General features: G+C 41.3%; 1 protein-coding gene across 1 annotated transcript in view; it reads right to left on the bottom strand.

Annotated features, from left to right (window-relative positions):
- ryr2a (ryanodine receptor 2a (cardiac)) overlaps positions 1-16,663 on the bottom strand; it is a 612,110-nt gene that overhangs the window by 111,691 nt on the left and 483,756 nt on the right. The window contains exons 79-80 of the mRNA XM_069936123.1: positions 9,742-9,841; positions 6,876-6,955 (exon numbers count right to left, since the gene is read on the bottom strand). Of these exons, the coding sequence (XP_069792224.1) occupies positions 6,876-6,955; positions 9,742-9,841 (180 nt within the window). The remainder of the gene's footprint in view (positions 1-6,875; positions 6,956-9,741; positions 9,842-16,663) is intronic.

Below are 16,663 nucleotides of genomic sequence, written 5' to 3'. Positions count from 1 at the left end.
AGTGGCAGGTGAAGTTGAATTCAGAATGCCAAACGTGAAAGCAGAGTACATGATTAATGACAGGATTCTTAACAATATGGAAGAACAGAGAGACCTTGGGGGTCCAAATCCATATATCTCTCAAGAATGCCACATTGGGCAGTTAAAAAGGCTTACGTTATGCTGGGCTTCATTAGTTGAACGATGTTGTTCACGAGTCGTGAGGCAATGTTGCAAATCTATAAATCTCTTGTTCGACCACACTTGGAATGTGTACAGTTCTGGTTGCCTCATGTGGAAGCTACGGTAAGGGTGCAAAAGAGATTTACCAGGGTGGATTGGAGAAGGTGTCTTAGGATGCAAGGTGAACAGATTGAGGAGGTTTCTCTTTGAAGTGTAGAAAGATAAGAGGTGATGTAATCAAGGTCTACAAGGTTATGAGAGGCATAGATAGGATGGACAGCCAGCATAATTTTCCCATGATGACAATAGAAAACACCAAAGGAGATCAGTACAAGGTGAGGAGAGGGAAATTTAGGGAGATGCCAGGGATAATTATTTTCTTTGTTTTAAACACAGAGAGGGTTGGTGGTGGCTGGTACAATAGGGACATTTCAAAGACTTCAACAGGCACATTGATACAAGGAAAATAGAGAGTTGTGGATGTGAAGAAGAGAAGGTTTATATTGTTGAGTAGATTCATATAGGGGGCATAACATTGTGGACTGAAGCGTCTGCACTGCTTCAGTCCACAATGTAAGTTAGTTTTCATCAAGAGAAGTTGACAACAGGAAGTGAATAGAACAAAGGAAATAGCCCTGATAGGGTGACACCAAAGTGAGGTAATGATTTACAAATCTTCTGGGTACAGCTGAGTCAGGAACAGGCCTGCTGGAAGGGACAGGTCACCATCAAGGTCAAGTTTAGAAAAATGAAGTGAGGCCCAGGATCGAAACAAGACTGAACCGCAGGGATCTGAGGACTCCCCTACCGTCCATATAAAATTGAAAATCTGAGGGCAAAGCTACTTTATCAGACAGGTAAGACAAATCTCAGTTGTTTGCTGCACCGAGACCTGTCTAATTGAGAACACACTGGATACCGCTATCCAACCAGATGGTTTCACCTTTCATAGTCTGGATAGGAACTCGGATTCTGGAAAAGAGCGAGGGGATGGTGTGTGTTTTTTCGTTGGTGCAGGAACATTGGGGTTATGTCAAATCTTGATTATAAGCGGACCCTTCTATCTACCCTGAGAGTTCTCATCAGTGATTTTCACCAAAGTTTATATCCTTCTCAATGCCAATTACAAACATGCAGTTGTGAACCTGCATAATGTGTTCAATAAACAAGACAGCCCAGCCCAGTGCACTACAAATTTTAGTCAGCCGACTTTAACTAGGTCTGTTTCGAGAAAACCCTGCCCAATACCAGCACGTAACTTGCTGTACCAAAGGTTCCAGCACACTCGATCACCGCTACACCAAGATAAAAAAGGTCTATTGTTCTTTCCTAAGACCACATTTTGGCAAGTCAGATCACCTGGCTGTGCTCCTTCTGCCTTCATACAGACAGAGCCTAAAAAGAGAGGCTCTGGAGACCAGGAGAGCTAGAAGGTGGTCACAGGAAGCTGAAGAATGGTTACGGGACTTCCTCGAGTCAGCAGATTGGCTGGTGTTCAAGGACTCAACTGAGAATCTGAACGATTACACCAGGGCTTTCGCAGACTTTATCAAAACAGCTGTGGATGAGTGTGTCCTCTCCAAATCGTTCAGGGTTTTTCTCAACCAGAAGCCCTGGATGAACAATGAAATCCAGTACATGCTGAAAGCCAGATCACAGGCATTTAAGTCTAGAGATCCCGATCAATACAGAAGGAGCAGGTATGACCTTTGAAAACCTATTTCACAGGCAAAGTGGAGATTCTGGATGAAAATGGAAACAACAAAGGGCCCATCAACTGTGGCCGGGCCTAAACCTGCTATAAAACCAAATCCCAGAGGAATTCAATCCCTTATTCATCCAATTTGATCACAGTAACAGCGAGAAACCACCCTTTTGCATCCCCAGATCCCCTGTCATGTCCAAGGATGACGAGCTTGCTGCCTTCAGGAGAATGAATCTGGTCCGGATGGAGTACCTGGCAGGGCATTAAAAACCTGTGCTGAACATCTTACCAATGTATTCATGGATATCTTAAACATCTCACTCTGGCAGGACATGACACCCACCTGTTTCAAACAGGCTTCAATTATACCAGTGCCCAAGAAGAAAGTAATAACCTGCCTTAATGACTCCCAATCAGTAGCACTTAGCTCAACAGTGATGAAGTGTTTTGAAAGGGCGGTTTTGAAGCATATCAGCTCCTGTCTGAGCAGCGACATGGATACGTTTCATTTTGTCTATCATAGCAACAGGTGCCATCTCACAGGCTCGACACAAAGTTCTGGAACACTTGGACAGTAAATGTGCATTCATCGGGATGCTCTTTATTGACTACAGTTCGGCATTTAACACCATCATCCCTTCAAAACTGCCCAGCAAACTCCAAGACGTGGGACCCAACACCTCACTGTGTAATTGGATCATGGATTTCCTCACCCTTAGACCATAATCAGTGGGGATTGGTAAGAACATCTCTTCCACAACCTTCATCAGTACTGGAGCACTTCAGGGCTGTGTTCTTAGCCCCCTCCTTTACACCTATGACTGCATAGCTCAGTACAACAATAACACTATCTGCAAATTCACTGACGATACCATGGTAATGGGTTATAAAGGGGATGAGTCAGCATATAGGAGGGAAATTGAAAACATGGCTGAATGGTGCACCAACAACAACCTTGCACTCAATGTCACCAAAACCAAAGAGCAGATTATTGACTTCAGGAAGGGAAAACCAGAGGTATACAATCCAGTGATGATTGGGGGATCAGAGGTGCAGAGGATGAGAAAATATAAGTTCTTGGTAGTCACATCTTGGATGATCTTTCCTGGATCTGACACACTAATGGCATAATGAAGAAAATACCTCTACTTCCTCAAATGTTTGCGGAGGTTTGCTATGATGCCAGAAACCCTGACAAATTTCATCCTGGTCTTGTATGGGGACATTAATACCCATGAGCATAAACCCCTTCAAAAGATACTGGACACAGCCTAGGACATCACAGACAAACCCTTACCACTATTAAGAACATCTAAAGGGAACGCTGCCATCAGAGACCAGCAAGCATCCGCACTACCCAGCACACATTGTGATCTCACTGCTGCCATCTGGAAAGACTCACACCACCAGGTTCAGGAACAGCTGCTACCCCTCCACCATCAGACTCCTCAGCAACAAACTCAAACAGGGATTCATTTAAGGACTCCTACTTGTGCACATAATTGATTTTTTTTTAAAATTCTCCCTGTATTGCACAGTTTATTTACATTCATTATTTGTTTACATGTCTATGCTGTGTAGAGTTTTTCTGCGCTAACAGTAAGTGGTAATTCTTCCTCTCCTGCAGGAAAAAGAATCTCAGCAATGCATGTGATGTCTCGTATGCATTCTGACAATAAATCTGAGCAATCTGATGCTTCTTTGTCTCCGTTTGCAGTTCCTAGCAAGGCTCTAGACAGTCAGCCACTCATAGAAAGAGAAAAGTTGACCCAAATTCATGACAGGTGCACCTATACCTGTAGGTAGAATATCACTTTTAACAATTCTCTTCTTCATTCTTCCTTCCACACTCCATATTTTTCCACATTAAAATGCCCATTCCACCAGCTTGTTTATATCCTGCTTCAATTTATATTCTCCTCTTCGCAGTTTGCAATCCTGCCAAGCTCTGTCATCTGCAAATATAGAACATTCCCCCAATCTTTATGACTAATATTAACGAAGAAAGCAATGGCTTGAATAATGATTCATTACGACATTCATCGAACCATTCACCATACCCTTAGTCATCTGTTACTTTGCCGATTTTGCATCCATGCTCTTTAATATATCTTCTGCTGTACAGTAGCACCTAATCAAAAGTCTTCTGAAAGCCAACATGCACCAGAATGGCCACATAATCGACTTGCTTCACCCTGAAGTGTGTCCCTAATCATTCCTTTTCCTGCTCACTGTTATCTGCAGCATTACCCAGCTTTGTATCACCAGAACGAGTCAAATGGACAAAATATAAATGGACAAGCTATCAAAAGTAATCTTTTGATCAGTATTGTCCGTTCAGTATTGTTAGCCTTAAATAAAAATATTTCACACGGATTGTTCAACGTGCAATCTTTCTGATATCAAAACGCAAAATGCTGGAGAATCGTAACTGGTCAAGCAGTGTCCTTTATGTTGCAAAGGTAAAAAAAAAAGGTAAAAAATACATAGCCTACATTTTGGGCTTGAGCCCTTCCATCCAGGTATGAAAAAGTGTTGGTGGGCATCCAAACAAAAGAATGCGGTGGTGGTGGGGGGGGGGGGGGGGGATGGGGGGAGGTGGCAAAGGCAGGAGATGAAAGATGGAGAAGGGAGGGAGGGGACAGCAGCAATGAAGGGGAGGAGGGATGACTGGTTGGGTAGGAGAACTGGAAAAACTGAAAAGGGGGAGTGGAAAGAAAAGGCAAGCTGGTTAGCAAAAAAGCAGAGTGGTCAATTTTAATGCAATCTGGCTGGAGAGTGCCCAGATGGAAAATAAGGAGTTGTTCCTCCATTCTGTGGATGATCAGGGAGGGACAGTACATTAAGTTGATGGAAAGTCATGTGAGCATAGAAGTGTGACTCAGAATTGAAATGGTTGACTATTGGGAGACCTTTGTGGTGGTGGTGGGAGCAGAGGTGCTCAATGAAGCAATCTGCCAATCTGCGACCGGTCTCTCGACGTAGAGAAGGCCACAAAGGGAGCACCAGATGTAGTAAATCAGTCCTGTGGATATACAAGTGAAGCGTTCTCCAGCATTTTGTGTTTTTACTTTAACTATGCCGTCTACAGATTTTCGTGATTTACAATCTCCATGATATGCTGCCTGCAGGTTCCACAGATGACAGTTATTTTATTGACAGAGAGATGTTTCGCAATTTAATTTAATTTTGAGAGACAGCCCAGGAACAGGTGCCACCAAAATACACCATTTTGGAGAACTAACCTACTAATCTTGGACATCTTAGGAAAGTGGAAGGAAACTGGATCACCCAGAGGAAACCTACGCATTGACAAGGAGAACGTACAAATTCCTTATAGACAGTGCCAGATTTGAACCTTTTGAATAATGTGTGGATTAAAAATTATGGGGAAAAGCATAGTATGTGGAGCTGAAATCCATGGTCAGATCGGCCATGAGTATGGAATGGTGGAGCAGATTTGATGGGCCAGATGGCTATCTCGTGCTTGGATTTTTTATGCTTTTATTAAAATTGTAGGGGATGCACTTTTACAAAAAAATAACTTCAGAAGGTCACGTTAAGTTACACATAATTCACTTATTATTTCTGACATTTAGTTATTTGAGGTTACCCAGGTTACCCACCCAGACACAGGGAGAACATACGGACTCTTACGTACAGCACCAGATTCGGACCGTGGGCACTGGTTCTGCAGCAACGTTGCACTAACCGTAAATAACTAACTGCCAAGAAATAACAAGTGTAAATTAACGTGACCTTCTGAAGATATTTGCAGTTATAAGAGGCTTCAATAGCTTGACAGTTAGAGCACTGGTCTTGTAAACCAGGGGTTGCGAATTTGTTCCTCGCTGAGTCCTCATTTCTGTGAGGATTTCATGTATGTTACATTCTAAATTATTACATGACAATAATGGAAGCATAACTTTTACCTTTTCTGACAGTTCTTATACTGTGACCGTTTGACTAGTTGCTGTTATCATGTGATTGCAACAAGTCGTCCCTGCTGATGACGTTATTAACAAGCACTAAAGCACATCATGATGCGAAATTCTTAGACAAATTTCCCAATGAAGAATGGACACACATATTTCAAAACATGTAAAGTATGATTTTCTTTTGTGTGTGTGAATTAGACAAAAGAATTTTGTACACTGACTATATTTGTTATTGGAATCTAAAATCTAGCTTTGATTTTAGATTTTATAATTAAGGACAGAATAAATGAGCACTTAGTTCAATCTGATCTGACTGCAGAATGTTGATTTAATTTTGAGAGACAGCCCAGGAACAGGTGCCATCAAAATACACCATTTTGGAGAACTAACCTACTAATCTTGGACATCTTAGGAAAGTGGAAGGAAACTGGATCACCCAGAGGAAACCTACGCATTCATAAGGAGAACGTACAAATTCTTTATAGACAGTGCCAGATTTGAACCTTTTGAACAATGTGTGGATTAAAAATTATGGGGAAAAGCATAGTATGTGGAGCTGAAATCCATGGTCAGATCAGCCATGAGTATGGAATGGTGGAGCAGATTTGATGGGCCAGTACCAAAGTAAGTACCAAAGCATTTCACTGAACACTAACTTTTCTGAATAATGGAAATATCTGCCATAGTGGATCATACTGAACCCAGAAGGCATTCCATAATATTCCACTTGAAATAATGAAAATTAAAATTAAAGACAGTGAAATAAAATGCCAATTGATTAAGTGGCAAATATCAGAAAAGACAAAAATGTCTTCAGATCTCCCACCCCTCACTTTATTCATGGACTGGATAATCCAAGTTGATCACATAAAGATTTATAATATATAGTGAATAATCTGGTTGGGGATTGCAGCCAAGGTAGTTTGTGTGAATTGTGAAAACTGTGGCAGAACGATCTCATGTTAATCAAGGCCAATTCATATTCATTGTGTTTAATTTCCAGCCAAATCAAAATCTGCTACAGAGTCACCATCAATAAATACCAAGTACCTGTATTCAGTCTGATTTACCTGCTGAACTGTGGAATTCCCACCATTTAGAATCGCGATGCCAAGCTTCAGTGTGGATGCAACCATTGGTCCCATCTCACCTAATGAAAATGAAAGCAATGCTGGAATATTTACAACATCATAAATAATGTAACACTTGGCCAAAAAAATGCAAAATCAATAAATGTAACGGGGACAAAGAATAGTATGAGAAATTATTTATTTATGTATTGTGCCACAGTAAGATCATTCACTCTCATTCAGTCCTATATAAAATAATTATTTTTTTCAAGTTTACTCTCATGCAACCAGACTTAGGGTATTGCACTCAGTTCTGCTAACCTCATAACAGGAAGAATGTAGAGGCTATGGAGAGAGTGCGGCGAAGATTTACCAGGATGCAAACTGGATTGGAAACTATGACTAATGAAGCAAGGTTAGCAGAGCTAGGACTTTTCTCTTTGCAGGGAAGAAGGATCAAAGTATTTAATAGAGCTGTTCAAGATTATGAGAGTCATAGATAAGGCAGACAGGTAGCAGGGAGAGAAGAGCAAACACCAGAGATCATCGTACTAAGTGAAGGGAGGAAGGTTTAGGGGAGACACCAGGGGTACATTTTTTTTTAAACCGAGTGTTGTGGGTTCCTGGAATGCATTGCCAGTGGTGGTGGTGGAGGCTGCAACATTAGGGGCATTTAAGAGACTCTTAGACAGGCACATGGATAAAAGAAAAACAGAGGGTTATGAAGTTGGGTGGGTTTAGTTGATTTGGGGTTGGTAATATATAGGTTGACATAACGTTGTAGGTCGAAGGGCTTGTACCATGCTGGAATGTTCTATGTTTTACAACTAGATTATCCAATACTCCTGCAGCAATACTGATGTAGGTTTTTAATTTTAGAGTACAGTCTTCTTCAGTGAACAAAGGTTCTGTTGACTGTATCTCCCTTCATAACAAAGTTGGATCCCCTGAAACCAGCTCATAGAGTATCATTTCTTTTCATATGTTTATTGAAGAAGCATTTATGGCCCATCATTAACTACATTGGGTCGACAGAACGGAGCAGGCCCTCCAGAGAGTACACACTTAAATTGTGAATTTATTTCAATAAATCCATAATCCCCTCCAATAAGTGGCAAAATTTCACTCATCCTAATTTATCCTATATCCTGATACTAACCCATAATCTTCCAATATAGATTGCAATTTTGGTAGTGAAGTTTCTGGTTCTGTCAAATATATTAGAATAGCATCAGCACATGAGTTAATTTTAAGTATATTTTGACCAACTTTAAATCCTTTGATGTCTGGATCAAGGCAGACCGATTCTGCCAATGGTTCTATAGCCAAGACAAAAAGGGAAGAAAAGTGGGAATGATGTTGAAATTTGACCATTTGCAATTACTTTAGCACTAGAATTGGAATAAAGTGCTTTAATCCAATTTATATAATCTTCCCCCAAGAACAAATTTGCCTAATACTTTAAACAAATAATCCCATTCCAATCTGCCAAAGGTTTTCTCTGCATCTGAAGCCACAGCTAAACCTAATTTATCTGTTATTTGTGCCAAAGGCATAATACTTAATAATTTGCAAATATTGTCTGAAATTTGTCTGTTAAACACAAAGACAGCTAGATCTGCACTTACTAGTTTTGGCAAATATTTTGCTAATCTATTTGCCATAGTTTTAAGTGGCCGTTCAAAGGTATAAAATATTTAGGAATTAGGATAGATAATAATTTACATAATTTAGATAAATTAAATTTTCTCCCCTTGCTTTAGAAGATTCAAGATGATTTAGGTAGATGGGAGATGTATTAAAATGAATATACTGCCAAGAGCCCAATAACTCTTTCAGTCAATACCAATTGCTTTGCCTTTGCAATTTTTTATGTTAGAAAAGAATATAAAAATATTTATTTGAAAGAATAAGTCACCCAGAAACTTCATTAAAAAACTGATGTGGCCTTTTGAATTGGGACGATTGCAACTCCCAGATTTTAAATTATATTATTGGGCAGCCCAATTGAAATTTGTCACCTCTATTTTTCAAAGAGGAGATAAACATTCATGGGTAAATATAGAGCTGCATAAAGTTAGAGAAAAGATAGCAGAAGACATGATATATAAATGGAATACAAAAATGTTTGTGGGGAATAATAAGAAATTGTTATTAGTATTTGGGAATTAATGAATAGTTACAAAGGAAATGAATTATGAAACTCATTGAAAATGCCTCTTGCTCAGAACAGACTCTTACCAATCCTATATAATAAACATTTAGAAAATTGGTTCCAATATGGGATTAAATATTTGGGAGACTGTTGTGAGCAAGGTGTATTTATGTCATTTGATCAAATTAAAAATGAATTTGGGATTTCACAAAATATGTTCTTCTACTATCTTCAACTGAGAATTTTTTAAGGGATATAGTAGGCCTAGAACTAATTTTGCTGCAGATTATCAGATTGGAGATGTGATGCATGAGGGAAAAAAGAAACTTATTTCTAAATTGTATCTTCTACTTCAGGAGGAATCTCTAAGACCAGCTTTGAATAAATCAGAGAGTACACACACTGTTATGGCTCTGGATAACATTTCAGGCCAGACCAGATGAGAATGCCGGTTCCCTCTCTCAAAGAATATCAGCAAGCCAGGTGAGTTTTTTAAAAATACTTTGTTACTGGTTTTCTTTTATTTCATTAAACTAAGTTCAAGCTTCTCAGCTGCTATTGTTGGAATCAAAGCCGTATATCTGGCTCTTCAGTCCAGGGTTCTGAAATGTGTCCAGTGATACTACAAGTCTATAGTGGCCCTTTCAAAGAGGCATTATTGGTAAGAGGAGACATTTTTTAATGATTCTGTGTAACCTTTAGCTGCCTTACCTTTGCTGGCACTTATCATCTGCAGAACCATCTCGGCAGCGCCTCGGTCATGAAGTCTTGCCTGCTGATATAGAAGCTTCTGCTTCTCCATTTCCTTCTCCTAAACAAAGTAGCCAACAAATTAAACAGAGGGACAAATCAACTCTCTGACCTGAACAGTCTTCTGTTTTTAAAATAGGGCTCTATGCTAACTTCTCAGACTAGACACATCAGAGGTCCAGCAATGAAATGTCAACTTTTCTGTTACCTGTGCAGGTCTCCCTTTGCAAGATGCTGACAAAGGTATCATGACATCTGCCCAACCATATACAAATAGTGTTCAGGCTTCTTCAACCATCTTAATAAGCTGAAGTATCCTTTTTTGAGTAGATTGCACCACCAAAGAATTACCCAAAACAAAGCTTGCACAAAGCAGAGCCTTGGATTCCTTCATTGAGATGCTAATCATTGAGGAAATAGCACTCCAAAAAAAGTCTTATTTGTGGTTTTAAATGTCGTGAAAGAAAATATCAAAGTATCTGCTTTGTTCTTCAATCAATCCCATCATGGTTCACAACTTTTAAAAGTTCCAAGTCAAGGTTGGAACAAATTTTACCACATTTATAGATCAGAATTGGTGCTTCTTCGAAAGTAATTGATGGAAGACACAAATATCAGAGAACATTCAATGCCTGTTAATTCCTAAAGCATCTCATGTTGCAAAAAGAGCTACCATTTGGTCAAAGCACCTTGCTGCTCAATCCCCTCCTTCATTCCCAAAAGTGGATACCCATTTCCATGGAAGTGTGTCCACAGAGGATCAGCAAAAATGTGGGGGGAAAAGAGGGGTGTGGGGGAGAGTGATATGTTATGTTCCCCTCCTTCTCAGTTCTCTCCCTCTCTTCCACCTTTGGGGTTTTGATATCACCCTGTGGAGACCTCATGAGCCTAAGATGATCAAGTTAGAAGGCAAGACTTCTGGGTACAAATAGGAAGAGCCATTTTCTCTTCATGGGCTGGGTTCTGCTTAAAATGAGAGGTACTCTGGTGTCTCAGTAACTCCCACTAATGATCCAGAGAGCTTGTGATCATCTTGAGAGCCTCTGCCTCACGCTAACATGAAGCCAACATGTAACGACCAACTGCACATTGCCCGCAACTCTGCAAACAAGTTCTGACATTGAGGGAAAGAAAAATCCATGGCCCCAACATAAGGAGAAACAAGCTGACTTTCCTGGGAGACCTCCCTGGCAGGCTCCAAGCAGACACAATGCCGGAGCTTAGCACGACTGGAAAATAGATGTCTAATCACAAAAAGACTGAAGGACAATTTGGTTAAAGGTAAACATCTACTTCACCAGAGGGACATGCACAAGATCTCAAGACACTGACAGTGTTAGATTTTGTCAGGATCTGAGCAAGACTGCCAAGGATACCATCCTTATCCACACCATGAATATAGCGCACTGCCGGAGCCGCTGTAGCGACAGTTCTACCATTGGTTTGGACCTGCGGAGAGTGAGGGAGTGGAGATGCAGCACTCCCGTGGGGTCCAGCCACCTGGTTGAATGCTGTTGGCTCCGCATGGGCTTTGAACAACCCGTTGAGGGAGGCGGTGGTGGTTTTAGTTGAAATCCTGCAACTGCGGTGTCTGCACCCAAGATGGTGGTGCCTATTAATCGGCAGCAGCCACGAGGGGCTGCTGACCCCAGGGAAGATCACGCCTCGTCTGAGAGGGAGAAGAAGAGGAGATGACCTGCGGGGACAGTGACCACTGCAGCAGACCCGTGAGGGGGTTCTGCGGCTAAGCGACCAGTGCGTGCGGTGGGCTGCTAGTGACTCGAGGTGAGGAACCAGTGGAAGCTGTGGGCTGCTGGAGACCGAGGGTATCAGGTATCGGAACCAGGGTGCGAGGAGGTGCCAAGGGTGCTAGAGAGTTCCTGACCGTGTAGGAGGCAGATCTGGAGCTCGGGTTGCCATTGATTTTGACTGGACTCCGCGTAGCTGTAGGCGAATCTATGGATACTTGGTGACTCAGGAAGGGACTCTCTTTTGCTTCTCTCTCTCTCTGACTGTAAGAGGCACTTTGGCTGTTCCTGCCAATGGCGAATGTGTCTACCTTGAAGCAGCCAAAAGGAAATTTCAAGTGATATGATACTGTTTTATTACTATGACAATAAATTAAATCTTGAATGACAGTAGAACAGACCACCAATCAGTTACTGCATCTTCATCAGCCTCACCCCAAAATAATGGCAGTGACAAATGATCACCACAAGAAAATCAAAGGAGAAGCTTTAATGACTCTGCAAACATTGCTTTCCGCAAACAGCGCCTTACAGTGGGGGATGGGTACTTGATACAGAACACTGGCTCCTCCTCGATTCCTCCAGTGTTGATAAAAGTGCTTAACTTGGAACATCAACCATTTTTTTGGCCCCACTGATCCTGCTTGACCCATTGAGTTCCTCCGGCAGATTAAGTTTAGCTAAGGTTAGGAAACATTTAGAAGGAATATGGGCTGAATGTAGACAAGTGCGGCTAGCTTAGGTAGGCAAGATTTCCCTGTTCCAAACCTCCCTGACTCTATGAAGGATAGAAAGAGAGTCAAAGTCTATTGAAAGGAACAACTTCAATGTGACTTTCCCTGGTCATTAGTAACTTTGGACTCTAATCCACAATGAATGACCCACTCTTGCCTCATGACAAAAAGTCATATAGGCCAACAAGTTCTTGTGAACATGCTATCCCTTTTCAAACCCTCAAGATTCATTCAGAATTCACCAAATGATTTCCCATGGACACACAAAGCCACTTTGGTGACACAGAAAACATTCCATCTTCAAGAAACAAAGCAAATGCTTTAGTGAAGAGTACTTTCCGCATCTGCCACAGGGGAAGGGTCCCTATGTCTTCTAGGAAGACTAGGGTGTTCCCCAACCTCCATTGTGCAGAGGCTGAAGACTTGTACCTTCAATCACAGTATGAATTCAAACCACTGAGAGGCACAATGGACATGACCTTCATCATGTGGCTACTCTTAAGGGAAATGCAGAGAGCAACATAAACCACTATACTCAACCTCGGTTGACACCTGACTTCATCAACTGAGATGCCTGATCAATTCTCCCCTATCCTCCTATCCATGTCCTGTTGGGCTGTTCACCTCCCCCTGTCCTTCTCCCCCAGCCTTTTTATTCAGGTACCTATCTGCTTTTTGCTCATACGTTGATGAAGGGCTCAGGGCTGAAACCTCTTTACCCCTATGGGTGCTGCGAGACCTGCTGAGTTTCTCCAGCATTTTTGTGGTTCATTAATTGAAATGAATTATGGAGCCTTGTCTCAAATCTGGCTGCCCACAAAAGGTCATCTTCATCCTATGTCCAGCATATAGTGGTATACATGATCCTAACCAATGAGTCCATAACAGATCTAATCACTGTGAGGACTTCTAGCAAAAGAGATCACCCGATACTTCCCTCAACCTTTCTTTCTATCACCTCTGGTAAGCGTAATGGCTGCCTGGACGTAATCTACAGGTCGAGTGGGCAACTGTTCAACCTGACGTCATCCCAATCCAGAATGCAGGACACTCCAACCTGTGTCATGCAGTTGCAGTACACAGACAATACTGTGTATGCATACATATGGGGGATGCTGAGCTCCAAGTCATCATCTTGGTCACAGATGCGCATGAGAGAATGAGACTTTCACTGAACTAAAGGACAAGTAAAAACATAATGCTGAAGAAACTCAGCAGGTCAAAATGTGTACTTTATCTAGCAAAGATAAAGATGCATAACCAATGTTCTCAAAATGTTGGTTATGCATCTTTACCTTTGCTGTATACACTCTGACCTGTTCAGTTTCTCCAGCACTGTGTTTTTACTTCAATCACGATGTCTGCAGACTTTTGTGCTTTACTCAGGCAAAGTAGTTGATCTATACTATCATGTTCTCATCACACAGTACTGCCCTCTTTTAATAACAATTCATAACAGTTCTAGGCTAAATCTGGGAATATATGGGCTATTTTCCAAATATCTCAGGAACCACCTGTCAGCAAATCATACATCATTGGTAAATTTTGCAACACCTTTGGTAAGCCAGTATACCTTTGGCTTTCTAAGGCAAAGAAAACTTGAAGATAAATCTGGCACAAAGACCATAGCAGTAAAAAAGGAATCTGTAGAAGCTGGAGAACTTGAGTAATACAAAACAAAATGCTGGAGGAACATAGCAGGTGACACAGCATCCATGAAAAGTGATAAGGAGTTGATATTTCAGGCCAGAACCATTCCTTAGGTCATAGATCATAGTCACCAGGCAGTAGTGATTCCTGTCTTTCTACACACTTAGAGACAGGATTCATCTACAGTAGGTAGATCAAAACAATGGAGAGATACCACTAACGCTCTCTCTGCAAACTCCTCAGACCCATATTGACACAGCCCAGGTCAGCGTTCTCTCCCAGACTAATGTCCAGATCACTGAGGCCCTAACTCCATTCAACTCATGGTCAGGTAATGCCATTTGCATAGAAACGTAGATACACTAGATCACAAGAAAGTGCCCACAACTTCTGCAACTTTTGTATCTGTGATACAAACAATGTCTGAGTCAAGTTTAACTCAGTCTAAAAAGAATCTCGGTTCTGAGCTGTCACAGGAAGAGGTTACAAGATGGACAAGGAAAATATTCAAGGATTTACTGAAGGCTTCTTCAGGAAAAAATGTAACGCCTCCATTGCATGGAAATCCCTGGCCCATGACTGCCTAAAATGAAAGGTGATCAAGATGGCCTAATGAACCTTGAGTCTAATCACTAGCTACACAGAGAAGCACAACATAGAGAACACAGAGGTGTCACCTTCCTGTCGTTACACAAAACACCTCCTGCACCTCATCGCCCACAGATCTGGAGTGGAAGCACGTTAGTTCTCAATCCTGGGAGACTGCATGAGAGTGAAAGCTAAATGAAATGCAAGTGTACTATGTGTGTCTAATCTGGAAAAGAAAGAAAGCACACATGAGGGCTTCAACTTATTTTCCATCAGTATTGACTTGGGAAACTGGCGCAGAGTCATAGAACCTCTACAGATTAAAGAGGAGGAAGTGCTTGCTGTCTTAAAGCAAATAAGGGTAGATAAATCCCCAGGGCCTGACAAGATATTCCCTCAAACCTTGAGGGAGACTAGTGTAGAAATTGCAGGGGTTCTGGCAGAAATGTCCTTAGCCATGGCTCATGTTGTTCTCCTGCTTATAAAAGGCTCCAAAATTAACCCTGGAAATTATAAGCCATTGAGTAGGTAAATTATTGGAAGGTGTTCTAAGAGATCAGATATACAATTATTTGGATAGCCATGGACTGATTAGGGATAATCAACATGGCTTTGTGTGAGGTAGGTCGTGTTTAACCAAACTTATTGAGTTTTTTGAAGAGGTTACCAGGAAAGTTGATGAAGAAATGGGTGTGGATGTTATATACATGGACTTTAGTAAGGTCCCACATGTGAGGTTAATCAGGAAGGTTCAGATGCTAGGATTCATGCTGAAGTAGTGAACTGGATTCAACAATAGCTGGAGGTAAAAAAAAAAACATGGTTTGACACAGATTAGAAGGGCTAAAAGGGCCTTTTTTTGTGTTACAGTTTTCTATAGAAATAAAAGACAGAAATGCCAGTCTCACAGTGTCCATAGGAGGTAAAGATATATTATCAACATTTCGGGCCTGAGTCCTTCTTCAAGGTATAAGAAAAGAGCAAGATGGTGTCAGAATAAAGACTGAAGAATAACGGGGAGGAGTCTGGACAAACAAAAGATTTTAATTGGATATGTTAAAAGGAAACATGAGAATTGATTTTAGCTCTGTGAAATGAAACAGAGAGAAAAGAAGGGTGAGAGAGAGAGATAGAGAGAGAGGGAGAGATGGAGCGAGAGCGAGAAGGCGACAGGAGGAAGAAGAGGGGTTTCACAGAAACTGGAGAAATTGATGTTTATGTCATCCAGTTAGAGGGTGCCCAGATGGAACCCACCAATTTTCAGATGGTCTCAGTCTGGCTTGTCGTGGGAGGGACACAGCACCATTCCTTTTGCCAGTCTGCAACATAAGAAGACCTGACAAAGCCCAGGGGAGTGAGAATGCTTTAGCATGGCTGAATTTCTGATGGTTTTAAACTTGCAAGTCAACTAAAAAAAGAGGATACCCCAGCTTGGATGGGACAAAAGGATCAGCAGAAGACAGTCTAGAGCCCTGGAAACAGAGTCGAGTGTTCAATGGCACAGCTCAAAGATGAGAATATGGGGCATGAAACAATTAATCCCGCATCGCATCCAGACAAGGAGACATGTGTAGTTCATGAGGAGCAGCAAAGCAGCAGAAGCAGCCTGTCATGAAGGTGGCTTTGCTGCCTTTATGTTCTCTCAAATCCATTTGGGAACACGTTGGAAAAACCAAAAGTTCCAATGGAAGAGGTTAAAGTAAAGGCCTTTAACAGGAATAGAGATACAAAGTCGAGGAAAAGCAATGGCATAAACGAACAAGCCAATGAATTGGAAAATAAATGAAAATTATTCATAAAACAGTAGATGACACTAACACAGAACAATTAGTGCTATTTTTTGTGTTTGTTTTCGTGACTCTTTTTGTTTTACCAGAGATGTTTCCCAGAAGCTGCCAAATTTGTTTCGTAAATCTTTGATTATATCACGCTGCAAAAACAAAATTGATCAGTTTTTGTCATATCCACCCAGTGCAAGAATTTGCAGGTTTGGAAGAAGATGGCAATAAGTCTAAAATGGGAGTGTAACGGAAAAGGGCAGCCTTGCTTCATTCAGCATGCCAATTTCTGACAGTTTTGCCCTCATTTTCAACTCTTTCCTTTCACGCTCCACAGTGAAAGAAAACAAAATTCTGTCAGTTCAAGCATTTTATTAAAGCTGCA

Source organism: Narcine bancroftii, chromosome 4, assembly GCF_036971445.1.
Source record: "Narcine bancroftii isolate sNarBan1 chromosome 4, sNarBan1.hap1, whole genome shotgun sequence".
In the NCBI taxonomy this organism is placed as follows: domain Eukaryota; kingdom Metazoa; phylum Chordata; class Chondrichthyes; order Torpediniformes; family Narcinidae; genus Narcine; species Narcine bancroftii.
Note: the sequence above shows the minus strand (reverse complement) of the source record. Positions and strands in the feature narration are given on the sequence as shown.